This window comes from Panicum virgatum, chromosome 2N (assembly GCF_016808335.1).
Source record: "Panicum virgatum strain AP13 chromosome 2N, P.virgatum_v5, whole genome shotgun sequence".
NCBI classification, from domain to species: domain Eukaryota; kingdom Viridiplantae; phylum Streptophyta; class Magnoliopsida; order Poales; family Poaceae; genus Panicum; species Panicum virgatum.
The window spans coordinates 66205920-66222155 of NC_053146.1; the positions used below are offsets into that span (position 1 = coordinate 66205920).

The 16236-nt window shown below is 47.4% G+C and overlaps 1 protein-coding gene across 1 annotated transcript; it reads right to left on the reverse strand.

Annotated features, from left to right (window-relative positions):
- Positions 1–6341: 6341 nt before the first annotated feature.
- On the reverse strand, positions 6342–10953 carry LOC120661899 (probable inactive receptor kinase At5g10020). The gene is made up of 3 exons (XM_039940906.1): positions 9896–10953; positions 7319–8989; positions 6342–7113 (listed from the first exon to the last, which is right to left on the reverse strand). The coding sequence occupies exons 1-3, from the start codon at positions 10815–10817 to the stop codon at positions 6533–6535; spliced, it is 3174 nt and encodes a 1057-aa protein (XP_039796840.1). The 5' UTR covers positions 10818–10953; the 3' UTR covers positions 6342–6532.
- Between the last annotated feature and the right edge of the window lie 5283 nt (positions 10954–16236).

Consider the following 16236-nt stretch of genomic DNA (forward strand, 5'->3'; position numbering starts at 1 on the left):
ATAGCCTCCAAGGCAGGCGAAGTTACTACAATTTGTTGATTTGTTGTCAGTTCATGCAGCAAGGCTCATCTATTTCTCAAAGAACATGGCAGCAAGACAGAGATCTGTATGCTTCAGCAATAAAAAAAATTCCAAAGAAGCTCGCGCAGATGCTTTGTCATTTATTATAGTAGAAATCAAAACATGTGTGTCGAGATTGAGCCTCACAGCATTAACATTACATCCAAGAACAACCACGATAATCATTTAAATAAGCTGTTTTGGGTGTATGACATTGAGCTCTCCTAAATTGAAGACCGTCATCTGCCTCAAGCTTGCCAGTGGCATATGGGGTTCTCGACCACCACCGGGATGGGTCTCTCAGTCTGGGACACCACCAGAGCGGGCCCGACCTTGGAAGCTTGTGGTGGCTAGGCTACCTCCTCAGCTCTATCACCGGGGTGGGCGGGATGGGTCTCTCAGTCTGGGACACCACCAGAGCGGGCCCGACCTTGGAGGCTTGTGGTGGCTAGGCTACCTCCTCAGCTCTATCACCAGGGTGGGCGTCGTTGGCTAGGGCTAGGACTAGGACTAGGACTAGGACTAGGACTGTGGATGTCGGTGCCCTGACCTGACGGTCTGCACCCAACCAGTGATGATGCTGCGTGTTTCTCGTCCCAGATGTTGATGCAAGAGGCAATACAGTAACACACGGGTTTATCATGGTTCCGGCCGTGGGGCCGTACGTCCAGCAAAGGGGTGTGCGAGAGCACTGTACTATCTTGCACCAGGAGTGCCTGTATTAGGGGGTACAAGCGAGGTGAGAGAGGGAGGGAAGCTCCCAAGTATCTGCTAGAGGAGGAGTTGATTGAGGCGAGTGTCAATATCGGGGTTCAGAGGAGCGTATGTGCTCTGCTAATAGTGCGAAGCGTTTTTTTTCTACCGAGTGGGCCGACCCCCCTTTTATAGACACAAGGAGGGACGGTGTACATGTACAGGGGATCATGGAAGTCGTCGTCTTCTCCCTGAATTGCGGGGGTGCAGTGATCGGGTACTATGGGAAGTACACTGTGGGGTATGGCGCTGGTCGTGGCAGTCGTCCTAGGCATCGTCCTTGACTCCATCTCACCGGACCAACGGTCCCGGACCCGCTTCCCGCTCGGGGACGGGTCCGATGTCACCACGTGTCCCAGAGGTGGAAAATGCTCAGCACCTGTGGCCGCGGACCCGGACCCCCGCGAGTGGGTCCGGGACTTCCACGTGCCATCCAGACTCCCGCGGATGGGTCCAGGACCTCCACGTGCCATCCGGACTCCCGCGAGCTCTCGGCTCAGCTAGCTGCTCGGGAGGGGTCCGGAGCCGCCACGTGTCACGCAGACGCGGGCGCGGGCGGAGATCGCGTCGGTGTCCTGGCTCCAGCGGGCGGCATGGTCATTGCTGTGGGGGTACCATCCTCCAGGCGTGGCGTGGCGGCGTTCCGAGGGTCCTACAGGCCAGAGTCTTGTCCCGGTCAAGGCCGGAGCTGCTTCCGAGGGTCGGGCCCATGCCGTTCGAGGGCTCAGCGGAAGGGAAAGTACGAAGGAGATATGGGGAGTTGGCAGCATAGTAGCTGGAGCAGTGCCGAGCGCGTCTTGCACCACGTCGCTGGTTCCCACAGTGTCGCCACAGCATCTGGAATGGCAGAGCAGTGACCGGAGTTGGCGGACGAGACTCCGGTCACAGCCACTGTGGGGAATGGCGGCCTGACGCCATCTGACCCGGGCGCTTTGGAGGAGTGGTTGGCATTAATGCCTCCGTACGGCGGGCGGGTGAGCGGAAGGGCCGTTTGTCCCTTCCGCCGAAGGGTGGCCTCGAGCGAGGCGGAGACGATCCGCTTTCTCGAGGGCAGGCCGCTACCCTCGAGCGAGGCGGAGCTCACCCCGCGGGTCCGAGAGGGAGAGGTGCGGATGGGCCGCACTGCGTACGTGGGCCGTGTGTTGGGCTTCTTTGAGTTTTTTTCATTTCTTCTAGGTTGGAAGGAGGCTGTAGGCTTTCGTGGGCCCGGTTGCTTAGTATGCGTTTGCATTTTTAGGGCGGTTCCAGGTTCAGTTTCGATTAGAATTCTAATTGACAGAAAATGAAATCATTGCTACAAAACAATTGTAACTCCTTGTTATTCTAGCTAGGACAAATTGACGAGGAAGGAAAAGGACTCATATCATCATCTTTTGTTTGGTAAAACTTAAGGCTAACAATTGTATGCGATAAAAGAGAAACAAATCAGATGGGGTTGGACGTGATGGATGTTCATAAAATATTATGTTTGTATACATATAATAAATTTAAATGCTACAAGAATCCCTATATTTATGGACAATGAGAATTAATAATAAAGAACATACTTCATTTGTTTTGTACAATTAGAATCTCGTATTAATCATGAACATATTCGAAAATGGGATCTTTCATTTTCTTCTTTGTACTATAATTCATTATTCCATATCTAAGGTTATGATGAATGCTGACGAGTAGTCTCTGAGTACATATGTGTTTGAACTTACTTTTCACTTGTTCTCACAATTCTTTATCTTGTTGCCACTTCCTTTCTAACGCACTAAGTTGTTCATATACCGAACAACCAAGGTGAATGACACTATCCTTTTTTTTCTTAATGTGATTTATTTTTGGACTTGTGTTTTCTTTTCTGTTTTGAATTTTATGAGAAGATCAAGGAATGCTCCACCTCCTATGCTGGTCATGCCTATTCTCTATCCTATGGTCATCGGCTTCACCTTCAGGCTTGGGGGTGGCATTTCTCCCTAACACACTCACGCCCCTTGTCAAGCATGTTTTGTATTATCCTCAGCATGGGCTGAACCAGAGGATATGCATGGGCTAAACCAGTGGGCCTTCAACATCGTCAACTTCACCCTCACTCTAGAGAGCTTCATCGCCTACATTATGATATACACTTGCATGGTGGCTTATTTGTGAATCAAGACCCCGAACACCCCCTGATTGCTCGAGCTTTCTTTTGGGTGGCTCCATTTTTCGTGTTCTTTGTCAGCCACAACTACCTCTTCACATATGCCTATCTTTCTTAGTTAATATTTGTTTTGTAATCTTCCCAACTCGTTACATATCGGTTCTTCCTCACATTTTGTTCATTCTTTCTTGCTAATTTGTTGTTTTTCTAATTTTGTTGCGCATTGGTTCTTCTTGACATCTTGCTTTTTTTTGTTTTTTTCATGTAAGTATGGTACACACATGTTCTACAGGGATTTATAATGGCGTCCTCATGTTTACCCTCTTCCTACTCTACGTACGATTCTAGTGTTCATATTTAATGGAGTTGTGTATTCCTTTGTATTTAATGGAGTTAGTACTCTCTAACCATGTCCTGCTTTTGTTTTAGGTGTCATATCCATTATCAGCACCATCAAACATTTTGTAGTCAGATGATAGTGGCACAACAAGCATGGAGTTTCAAAGAGACAGAGAAGATAAATATATTTTGTGGATGTGAGATATCTATCTATTCATGTCCCTATGCAAAGATACTATAGTGCAATCTTAGGAGGAGTATTTGGTGGTACTTTTGACTAATAGTTTTTCATGTCTTTATGGACAATTATAGTGTGACAAGTTTTGAGATAATTTGTTTGATCCTCTTGTTGTTTGCTACTGTGGATCAAATAGGATATATATATACACATAAATGTGTGTGTGTCCATAAATATAGTAGGTTTATATAAAAGAGTTTATGTTGGTTATGTGCATTTTAAAGTTCCACCAAAGAAAAGTGCGTTTGATGGAGAGACAAGCCTTGTAGCTGCATAAACCTATTTTCTTATCAATTATATATGGTGGAGAATAGTTTTTTTTTGTTATTTATTTGTTTCTTGTATTGTTATGGGTCTCTCTACTTGAGTGGAAATTTTTATCCATTAATTTGTAATCTTAATAAACTCAAGTTTGATTTAAAAAGGTAGCTTGACCATTGGCTACTATTGAGAACTAATTGTAAGTTCTATACTTAAATTCTTGTGAAGAATGGATCTGATTCAAGAGAGTTCTAGAGTTTTCCTAAAAGATGAACTTTTTCATGTCCCTTTCACAAATCAGTAAATTGATGGTGAAACATGGATCCTTTTTAGAAGATTTTAATGGAAATGATTCACTAAGTTGTTGTGATCCTAAGGTTCAAATTTCATGACCCTTGGAGATATTTCATTCATGATTTTTATTTTTATCGTGACTTGTTGTGCATAGACTTTTCCCGTTGAACTCACATGGTTCTTGAAGCATCTAGTGTAAGCAGCGAGGACATTTGAAATTTTGGTTGCTTTTCTTGGTCCTGAAGATTACTCATGTGCAAGCATTATTTGAGTTTAATTCACTTCTTCGTGCCGCTAAAAATTACGTCAGTGCAAGCACTCGATGATGCACCCTACTTTCTGTGGGAACATTTTCTTGCTGGTTTTCTCTTTGTCGTGTGCGTGTACTCACTGATCATTCCGGTGCTGATCCTTGGAAGCATCATGTGTACACAAACACATTATTTCAGTGAGTTTTCTCTGGAGTTTGCACTTTGCGTCAAGACTTTACTAACATAATTCCAAGGCTTGTTGCACACAAACCCTGGGGACATAAGCCTTCATAGTGTTCCATACGAATCTATATGGACAAGTCATGCATGCAGTCAGTGGGACATGAACCGTGACAATCGGACGGCTGGATCATGATTCATGACCTACTTCTAATTTTTGAGGTGTTGGTTGCTTGATTCATAGGAAATACATAGAATCAGGGGCAGACCTGCGCCTAGGGCCACCCGGGCCGTGGCCCTAGTCGTGGCCCAACAACTTTCAGCACCCCCACTTAGTTTTAGCCCAAAACATTTGGCCCAGTCCTCGCCTCTCCTATTTAGTCACGATCGCCACCGCTGTTTGGTGCCTGCTGCCTGGTGCGTTGCGCACTTGCGCGCGCAATCTGACGCGGATCAGAGTCCCTGGCCGGTTTCTCGTGAATTCATCTCTTGGAAGGTCACCTTGGTAATTTGTTCCTCAGCTCATCCGTCACGTAAGCACTAGGCTGCACGCCGCCGGCAATCTAGCTTTTTTAGGTGTTTACATATCTTCTCCTGGCTCCCGTCATTTCTCATTACTATTCAATACATTAATATAATTAGAATATTGGATTGAGCTGAATCATTTGCGGTTTATTTTGTAATGAAACCGTAGGTCTAGAGACTTACAATTTGTTCTGCAAAATGGAGAGGACTAGAAATAATAACAACCAGAACTAGTGTGTGCCGGCCTACCATAGAGTTAGCATCTTAGTAAACTAACATTTTTGATGATTATATCTAATTCATGTAATTTGATTATTTAATTAGATATCAAGTATTGCACACTAAAGTACCATACACTAGGCAACCTACTGAGTTGGATATGTATGACTGTATATACCATATCTGTCGATATGTGGTGTCATGACCACATAGAACTTGGTCCTAGTCTTGGAGGAAAGCTGGGTCCGCCACTGCATAGAATTATAGATAGGTTTAACTTTGATTTGCTTTCCTTGGAAGGCGTCCAAAAGGTTGCATTGATCAGGCAGATTCAAGATGCTGAGGATCAACGGTAATCATGAACAAATGCATTTGCGAATTGATGAGATGTGCTTACAAGAGTGCCAAACTGCCAATACGATAACTGTTACAGCGAAGGACAGGCAGGCCCTAACTACTGAACAAAAATCATTGTGGGCTGTGGCCCACGAGTCCATGAACCCATGTGTCTCCATTCTCCCAAGCCCCAACTCCTGCAACCGTAGGACTGCCCCTCCAAAGGCTTACCTTGCAACACCATGGCCCCACCAGGTCAGTCTCTGTGCGCCATCCGACGTTGGTTCGATGCCAATTGGCACCATCCTGACCGTTCGTTGGTCATCGGGTAGCTGCTAGTCCACGGCGAGATGAAGATGGTCACATTCAGAGGCGGGGGGAGAATTTCTGGCCGGAAGAACATGGCTGCGCTCTGCCGGCCTCTCCAGTTTCCACAGCGAGAATTGAAGGCTGCAGCATGGACCAGTTCAGTAACGACCCCCTGTTTTTCATTCAATAAATCTTGAGCCAGAATGGTTGCTACAGGGGGCACTAGATATCCAACACACGCTGCAGCTGCTCCAGAACCGCATGTGAGGCCAGTAATAGTCAGGCAGGCCGAAATCGAACATACACGAGCAGCAGCAGACCTACAGCAGGATTGCACGTTGCAGCAACAGTATCGGGGCAACATGAGCGACGGTGTGCAGTAACAACTCACAGGGAAATGCTCAGTGTGAAGAAATTGATGGGTGAACAGCAAAACACTGGTGTCGAACTCATGAAGAAAGACGGCAATGGTTCATATCAATCAATCAATGGGCGGATCGAATCCTCTTTACACTAGCAGTTACCAATCAAACAAACCCTGGCTACAAGGCTCTGAAAACCCACGGAAAAAATCGGGATGAACTGAGACGGAAAATCGGTTACATGTACACTGGGGAAGGAAACCAAAGGGAAAACTCACACTGTTATGGAACACAGGTCCTCGCAGACCGTCTTCATGTTAGGCCTCTCATTTACAGGTAGGATACACCTAAGCGAGATCGCCAGCAGCTCATCCATTATCCTGGGGGATTCTTCCAAGCCTGTGATGTCCCGGTCAAAGCAGTCAGTTCCCCGCCCTTCCCTGTTGCACATCTGAACCCAGTCAGTTAGATCAACAGCACCAGATTGGCCTGAGATGATGTCTCCTGCACTCTTCCGCGTCAACATCTCCATGACAATCACCCCGAATGCATATACATCAGACTTAAACGACGGTGCGGGCTTGGCTGTGTTTGCCAGTTCTGGGGCTCGGTACCCTAGTGCTCCTAAATTCAGTATTTGCTCAGCAGTGCCGCTTGGAGTCATGAACCTATGTAGACCATAATCCACCAGCTTCGGACACAGATCGGGACCAGTCAAGAATATATTAGTTGGCTTCAGATTGCCATGAGGCAGGCCCTTCTCATGGTGTAGGAACTGGAGGCAGCGAGCTAGGTCAATGGCGATTCTGAGCCGCTGAGAAACTGACAGACGGGAGTATCTTCTGGGAGTTGACTCTGTATCACAGAAGATTACATAATCATTGACCGGAAGCAAATCTTAAGTCTGGTGAGAAATGACTAAAGAATTAGACGTGATATCTTTGATATATATAATAGTGGAACGACATTTTTTCTCAAGGAGAAAATGTATATCGACCTAACAAACAAAAAGAATCAAGAAAATCAGTGCTTAAAATGAGGATAAGCGTGAGATAGTTACCATAAAGGTAAAGTGCCAAGCTATCTCCATTGATGTAGTCAGAAATAATTAGTCTCTCTTGCTCCTTAGGACCCCAATAGAAAGCTCTCCATGAAACTATATTTGGATGTCTGATAGTGCCAATCCTCTTTACCTCCTTAGTAAACTCTTTTTTATGCTTTACAAGACCAACACGCAGCCATTTCACAGTCAGGGCATGGCCACTTTGTAGAACAGCCTTGTATGTTGTTCCATGACTGCTCCTTCCAAGAACCTCTGCTGGTGCACGTGAGAGGTCCTCAGCTGTGAAAACCAAAGTGCTGTCCATGAAAATCAATTCTCCAACCAACCGATCTGGTGAGTATACTTCAAAAGCTACAGGTTCCTCATGGAATCTGGAGTCAGCAAAGTGCGGTGATGTTGGCAATGCAGCCCGTGGAGAAGACTCGCTAGCCTGTACTGCAGCAGAAGTCTCAGCCACACCTGAGCTTGTGGATTCAGCAACCTCCTTTGGGTCAGTGTAACCATATTCCACAGCGGCTTCAGCCAACAACTCTTTTTGGGCAGACATAGATCTAGCTGCAGCCGTTAAGAGATGATCATTTGAGAAACTTGTTTTACTTGGTATAACATTATCTTTGGGCGACTTGAACAGATTTGGACGGCTTATTCTCCCCTTTAGATCCCTGATGGTAATCTGACCTCTAAATCCATTTCTCCCACAAAGCTCTTGAGACCTGACCACATAGAGTGCTAAGGCTATGAAGATCACTAGCAAGATTGCTCCAATGCAGCCAACAATAAGAGCAACTCGAACACCTGCCTTATGCCCGTGAGATGTTCGGCTATGAGAAACTCCAGTGTAATCATCATTTTCAGCAGGCAGACCATCTGGGAAAACTAATAAGTCGTTTCCAGGTCGGAAGCAAGATAAAGGGAACTTTTCAACACTTTTAGGAACAGTTCCTTGTAAATTATTGTAAGATACATTGAATAACTTGAGACCATTTTGAGGCATATCGGGAATTCTGCCTGTGAGGTGATTGTGTGATAAGTCAAGATACTCCAGAGCTTGAAGTTTGCTTATCTCACTGGGTATCTCCCCAGACAACTCATTCATCGCAAGAATAAGAAACTCAAGTTTTTGCAAGTTGGAGATATCTGGTGGCAATGGTCCATTCAAAGAATTACTGGACAGATCAACAATCTTGAGAGCAGGTTGAGGTGAGAGAAGTATTGATTCTGTTGAATGGGTGCTCTGAAATGAAATAGTTCCAGTAAATCTGTTTCCAGAAAGATTTAACACTGTCAAAGCTGGTGACATGAAGAAAGTAGGCAAAACAGATCCCTCGAGTGCATTCAGACTGAGATCAAGGACAGAGAGCTTCTGATAGGTTCCCAAAACAGAAGGGAGAGAACCAGACAATGAATTGTTCCGCAACTTCAATGAGACTAGGTTCTGAAACTGGGCAGCGTCATTTGGGTAGCTTCCCTCCAGTTTGTTTGAACTCAAGTCAATTACCTCAACAATCCCATCCCAGGAACGCAATATAGCTAGCTCCCCAGAAAATAGGTTTCCGCTAAGATCAACTGAGGTACACTTGCCAACAGTGGCTGGTAATGATCCTGATAGAACATTGGAGGAGAGATTCAACACCTTCAAAGTTGTAGAGTTCACGATAGGCAGTGACCCTGCAAAGTTCAAGGGCGCACGCATCATTTAACGGCAAATGTAAATGAATAGAGTATCTGTAAATGACTGTAAGCAAGACAGGACACATGGAATTGGAATAGTTAAACAAGCACATGGTCGAATGTCGAAATAGGTCAAAATCTCTGATGTATATACATTTTCAATAGTCAATCTCATGTCATGGCATTGAAATAGTTTGTAAAATTCTTGATTGAACAGTGAAAAGTCATGATAGCTGGCTCAGATCCAGCAGCAGGTCTACATTAGAAGAAATCAAGAGCCAACATGATAGTTGATTCAATAGGCAAAAAAAATGTTTACTTCACTTATCAATCACCAGACACCAGCTGTCAGAAAATAGTTGGTTCCGACCTAATACTTTTCTTAGTTACATAGCTAATTCTTGCTAATATCACGGATGCTATAAAAGCAAACACATGACTAAAATAGGAGGAAAAAAATAATTCTGAAAACATCAACTGCAAGCCAGCATGCATGCAAGTAAAAGGATGCTGACCATATCCATCTAAAGGAAAACGGCACACTTTCTACACGACGACAAGCGACATTGATGGAAGAGCCTGTTTTTATTTATGCTCATCAAATCATCCAAGCAAATGGAGTATTCCAGATTTAAGATGCAGTAATTATTTTGCAATGTCGTCATGATGAACTCATTGCCATCAGACATGCATGTCTACGAATGCCACCAACATCCACGATCTGATTCGCAGCTTGGAATTTTTAAGCGGCATAGCTGGGGAGCCCCTGGCCATCCGCGTCACCAAGGAAATTAAACAGCACAAGAAACAAACTAATCACCACCACTCAAACTATAGTGGGACTCCTACTCTGATAGATCACAAATACGAGATATGTACATTTCAGTAGATATGGGAAGGTACCTGAGAAGCCATTCCTGCTGAGATCAACCTCGATGAGCCGCATCGAATTCTGGAGAAGTGCCTCGGGCATCATCCCAAACAGCCCATTGCCAGCAACCCTGAAAATCTCCAGTGAGAACCACGCATCGAGCCTCGGCACTGTCCCACCAAGCCCATTGTTGCTCAAATCAAGGACTGCCAAGTTCTTGAACGCCCCCACTGTCTCATTCCGGAAGAAGCCACCACCCACCTTGTTGTGGCTGACGTTGAGATACTTGACCGTGTTCCCGATGCTGGTCAAGCTGTCAAGCTCCAAATCGACGCTGCCGGTGAAGAGGTTGTCGCTCAGATCGATGTACTCGGCATTGCGGAGCTGAGTGAGCAGATCCCCGGCATTGCCCCAGAAGGAGTTGTTGCGGACGTCGATGCGGCGCAGGTTCTGCAGCTGCCGGATCCCATCAGTGGGGAAGCCGGAGGAGAAATTGTTGTGGGAGAGGTTGAGGTGGACGAGGCCGGAGAGGTTGGCGAGGCGGCCCGGCATGGGCCCGTAGAAGCGGTTCCCGGAGAGGTCGAGGTGGCGCAGCAAGGATAAGGAGCCGATGGAGGGCGGCAGGCGGCCGGAGAAGGCGTTCCCGGCGAGGGAGAGGTTCTGGAGCGCGCGCATGCCAGCGAGCGTCGCCAGCTTGAGCTCCCCGGAGAGGCCAAGGCCGTCGAGCGCGACGCCGACGACCGCGCCGCCGTCGCACACCACGCCGCGCCACGCGGCGGGGCAGCCCCCGGCGCCGTTACCGGCCTCGGTGGTCGCCGGCGGGGACCAGGACCCCAGCACGGGGTCCCGGTCCCGGTCCGCGATGCCCTTCTTGAACTCGAGCAGCGCCGCCACGTCGTCGCCGGCGGCGCCCCCGGAAAGCAGCAGGAGAACGAACGCGAGGAGAACAGCCATAGATGCGGGGAGGAAGTGGCGAAAACTACCTAGGGTTAGGGTTTGTAGGAGGCGGAAGAGGGGGAAGGGGAGGTGGTGGTGGCGGCCGCCATTGGAGATGGAGAGAGAGGTGGTAGTGAGATGTGTGAGAGAAAGGCCAAATTTTTGGAAACGGGAGGGGATGGGTGAGTAATAACAGGAGAGAGAGAGAGTACATGTGGTGTGGAGTGGTAACAGTGGTTGTGTGCTTAGCAGTTTATTAAGCTTAGCTGTGAGACTGCTGTGTCCTGGACTCCTGGTGTTTACCTCACTGTTAACACTGTTACTGTGGCCTGAATGGATGCGTTCGGAATTTTTTTTCTGGGCTGCTACAGCACATGTAGAGTAACAAATTTGCATTTTTTAGTGAATAAAAAGAATGCTAATATTAGCGATTTTCATATTCATTTTTGTTTTAGTTCATTGTTAGATTTGTGCTTATTGTCTCCTATTCACTCTGTTCGCTATTTGGTTTCTTCAGCCAACCAACAGTATTTTCCTCTTACACAGCTCCAGCACCAGCCTCCAGCCACTAGCCAGTCAACAGTATTTTTCTCTCACACCACTCCAACACCAGCCACCAGTACCAGCACAACAAACAGAGTGAGTACTATGGTCTATAAACAATTACATGTTCTTTATCTGAACCGAGTGGTTTCAGATAAATAAAAACAACAAATCAGATAATTGTTATCTATCCATGCATCGCTTAGCCTGTGCCTTATGAACACAGTAAGCAATAAATAAAAAATTAAACAACCAAGAAGGCAAAGATTGCTCTCCCATCCCATTCATCCAAATCAAAAGGGGAGGCAAAAGAAAACAGAAAAGAATCTGCAAAATGATGTGTGCAGGCACCGGGTACTGGTAGGAAAGTAAGGCCCTGTTCGTTCCCGCCCATAAACCCAACGCAAAAAAAACGTCACATCGAATTTTTCGACACATGCATGAAATACTAAATGAAGTCTATTTACAAAACTTTTTGCATGGATGGACTGTAAATCGCGAGATGAATCTAATGAGCCTACTTAATTCATGATTTGCAACAGTTATGCTACAGTAACCATCCGCTAATTATTGATTAATCATGAATTAATTAACATCATTTGATTCGTCTCGCGATTTACAACTCATCTGTACAAAAAGTTTTATAAATAGACTTTATTTAGTACTTTATATTAGTAAGATTCCAACAACAAAAAAATTTGTGTTGGAACTAAACATGGCCTAAGAGCCCCACATGCCCCTAGGCTGTTTCAGTCTTTGACCCCTTTCCTCCAGCTCAGGTGAGCTGCCCCTGCCTGGCCGGCTTTCCTATTCCTCACCTCACCTCCCCCACACGCTTTCTTCAGGCCAAGCAGGCCAGCTGCCAGCCTGCCACATCGAGAAATTCAGAACGAAGCCGGGCGGGGGGAAAAATTTTCAACGCGTATCGAATTCACATTTCGGGTGACGAGGAGGTCAGATTTGACGTGGTGAGAAATGGAGCAGCTCGCGAGGTCGCATTGCAGAGAGGCGTACGGGCCTTAGATTCAGGAGCCTGTCCAGGCACTGGAGATTTCTTCTGTACCAGGTCGATGTAGATCAGGAGAGAGGCTCTTATCCATCTCTCCAGGAAGCTCTGAAAACTTGCAAGACAGATACACAATATTTTTTAAAAAATGAGTTGCAGTAATTTACTCACGTAACTGCTCAATAATCTTTCAACTAAATGTAATCTACTAGACGACTTTTTTTCTAGAGGATGACAGACAGAAGAGAAGGAGAACAGTGTATGACAGGTCCCCTAATCCAAAAGGGTGCTAGTGATGATACCCTAATCCGGGCGACGGGATGCCTGCTGTTAGGAGGAAAATATGCCCTGAAAATGACCGCGTGTCTCGTATCCATCAATCCGGCGAGCGCGATGGGCGTTGGGTTGGGAGCCTGGCCTGCCCTCGAGTCTCCTCAAGCTGTCGTGACGGGGACACGAGAGGTGGCTCGGCTCGGCTCGGCTGGGAGGGGAATTATTAGCAGTGACGCGGAGAAAGAACATGAGCGCCGGCCGGCTTGATCAGTCAGGATTTGCAAAAGCGCTAGGTCAGGACAGGGAATATATTTTTTCCAGTTTAAAAAGGCCGCATGATTGATTGGATGGAGCCCCGGCTGCACAAGTCAAATATTCGTCCTATTTTCCCTCCCTTGATTTTGTAGTTGTGGTGTAGGATGTCCATGGCTAGAGATGTAAACTGTTGATTTCTAGGTGCACCTCCAACTTTATTTAGACCGTGTTTAGTTGGCGCCCCTGTAAACGCAAATCTTTTTTGCGTTTCGAATCTTTCCAATTTGAAGCACTAAATAAAGTCTATTCACAAAACTTTTTGCACAGATGGGTTGTAAATCGCGAGACGAATCTAATGATGCTAATTAATCCATGATTAATTAATAATCATCGGATGGTTACTGTAGCATCGCTGTTGTAAATCATGGATTAAGTATGCTCATTAGATTCGTCTCGCGATTTACAGCCCATCCATGCAAAAAGTTTTATAAATAGATTTCATTTAGTACTTTAAATTAGCAAGATTTCTTTTCACTTTAATGCGTTTACGGTTTTTTTGAGTTTACGGGATGGAACTAAACACACCCTTAGTTCAAATATTTGTAATATTTTTCTAAAATAAATTATATTTAAAAGAATAGTACAAATATTTGAATTTAAGATGACTAGAGGTGCACTAAGGTCGTCAATTTGCACACATATGCATGGCGATGGCTAGTCCCCCTAAGCTGGATGCAGGGCCTGCATGGGATGCCTATTGGTGATGCAAAGCCATGTGTTAGATGAAGCCGAATGCGAGTTAATTTTTAAATTGAGACATTTATCAGATTTGCGTATGCATCATATGACCAATCACAAAAGAAAAAAAAGATAAGTAATCACCGGATTTGAATACAATTCCCACATCACACAGATACATGCGCTGGGCATTATCCGTGTGAAGTGATGAGGAAGTTTCTTGGCATGATTAGGTAGGTTCACCAGTTTGCAGTAATAAACTATATAATCACGACGTGTTGTTCTGTATCGCGGTTCTTGCAGAGCAAATCCGAAGAAATGCCACGTCGGTATTCGGCTTATTTGGCATGTAGCAGCACTGCTAATTTGTGCAGGGAATCGGTAATCAGGTGACGTTTCACACGTACTCAACCGAAGGGAATACCGAGTGGGAATTGGTTGGCGGGGTGTGTGTGTGTGTGTGAGAGAGAGAGAGAGAGAGAGAGCCATACCAACAACCAAATGCACATGAGCTGTACGTAACCGAACCAAACCGTGTACTAGACATTGACAGGGAGGACAAAAAAATGCGCTTATTCACTCCAGAATTAGATAACCAAATCAATATTCTTGCCAAAGTCGGCGAGTTTTGAAAAAAAATTTTGATGTTGAGAGAAGGGTGATGAATGATGATCGTGGCAGATGGAAAAAGGACAGCAAAGATATGGGGGGCAGTTGGTGGTAGTACAAAGGGCGGGGATTAACCAGGGCACTTTCACTGGAAAAAAGACGATGAAACCGGGCGGGGACTTGAGCTATTCACGCCACTGAGAGCTGTCATCGATGAGCAGGGACAGACGGACAGGCCGAGGGAGGGAAGGCTAGCTTTGCTTGGGTTTGAATCATCTGATCTGATAAAAGTAATTTGCCACTCGATCAGCGAGATGATGTTCTTCATGCGTCTTTTGCAGCTAAACCTAGGGGCCGGTTTGGTTAGCTTATGAGCCAGGCATGCATCATGGTGGTGTTAATCAGATTCAGAGACAAAAGGCAGTAACACCGGGGCCTCAATCTGAATAATGCACATCAATAGCAAACAAAGTTTTAACGGAGTACAAAAACTCTGCAACGGATATGGATCTGGGGTAGTTCTACTATCTTTTGCCGGTGGGCCTGTCAGCTGTGCCCGCAAGGAAAAAAAAAAAGGCTCGCATCAAGGTGGGCCAGGCATGGCAGAAGGATAAGCGAAGCGAAGCGTGGCTGACTGACCCTGCAAATTTGCTTTTCCAAAAAGTCTAGTCTTCCAGGGACAGGCACGCAGACAGCGAGAGGAGATTGTTTCGAGAGAAAAGAATGCGCGAGAGAAAAAACAAGTGCGACAGGAATATCTGGAGGCGAGCGATGGGAAGGACAAGGCGAGGCAGGCTCCAGGCCAGACAATGCCACGCCACGCCACGCCACCGCCCCCCAGCGCGTTCCGTTCCGTGGCGCCATCCGCCACCGGCGCGCCGCGCGCGCGCTTTACAGAGGCAATCCCCGCGGGTTACAGCGCACCAGACCGGCCACGCGCACGGCCACTGTGCGTTCTCCCCGCTCGCGTCGCCTGCTTGTCGCCCGCTCGCGCTCGCCGCGACATGCGCGCGCCACGGACCCGCGCCCGCCCGCTTGCCTTCTCCATGTGTCGCGTCAAGGGGTTCGGATTCGGTGCCGGGTGGCCGAGCCATCCGCGCGCCCCGTCGCTGTCGCGAGGTTTTCTCTGGATACAGTAATGATCGCTCTGCCCTCAGGCTCGAGTTGCAGCTGCTTGTGTGGCAAGCTAAACAATTCGGGTTCAAGGTCTTTGCGCGTCCCGAATCCCGACCCAACCCCATCGCCGGCTAGTATAATCCGCGCCCTCGTGGGCTGGTGGCGGCGCCAGGCAGAGGGAGCGCCTGATGCCCGAGCCGGCCGGCGGCGGCCGGCCTCCGTCCTCGACACAAACACACCGCTCCATCGCGCTCCCGCGGCGCGGGCTGCAGGCTGGAGATGCCGTCCGGCTCGCCGCTGGAGGAGCCGCGAGACCCGAGGATTAGACTAACCACCGGGAGGGACAGCGGCTGTGCGCGCATGATTAGCGCTCGTGACAAAGCGGGGGGCGCATCGGTATTTGCGTAAAGCGGCTGGGGGATGGATAGCCACGGCACGGCACGGCACGAGCACGGCCGCGGCGGGACACCGAGCACGGAGCACCGGCGCCAAGCATGCGTGCCTGGGTGTACCCTCCCCCTCCCCCTCCCTTGCCCATCCGAAGCGAGACGCTTTCCTCGTCTGTTCCTGGTATCTTTCTTTTGCTTCAGCAGCTTCTTCCGGCCCGGCGAGAGAAAGCGACCATTTCCTTCCTTCAGCGCGCGTTCAGCGAAGCCAAATGACCAAACGACGCTTAGATGCCAGGACCTACCACCTTGACGCAGGGGTCGGATTAGGATGGTCTCGCGCGCTCTATCTCGAGGACGGTCTTTCGAAAAAAATCTTGAGGGCCCGGGACGGGTGGGCTGCCGTCGCCCTGCGGGAGCCTCGTGGCTGCCGAGTTCGCGCGCAAGGTGGAAGTGGAGCGCACGCGCCAGCACAGATTTTTTTTATTTTAATCCTTTTTAATCTAATATT

What these genes read in the sequence shown, in the direction of transcription:
- LOC120661899 (XM_039940906.1), bottom strand. Translation starts at nt 10,817, where the DNA reads ATGGCTGTTCTCCTCGCGTTCGTTCTCCTGCTGCTTTCCGGGGGCGCC. An exon ending in CAGCAGGAATGGCTTCTCAG is followed by an intron (nt 8,990 to 9,895) that starts GTACCTTCCCAT and finishes TGAACTTTGCAG; the next exon opens with GGTCACTGCCTATCGTGAAC. An exon ending in CTTGGCACTTTACCTTTATG is followed by an intron (nt 7,114 to 7,318) that starts GTAACTATCTCA and finishes TCTGTGATACAG; the next exon opens with AGTCAACTCCCAGAAGATAC.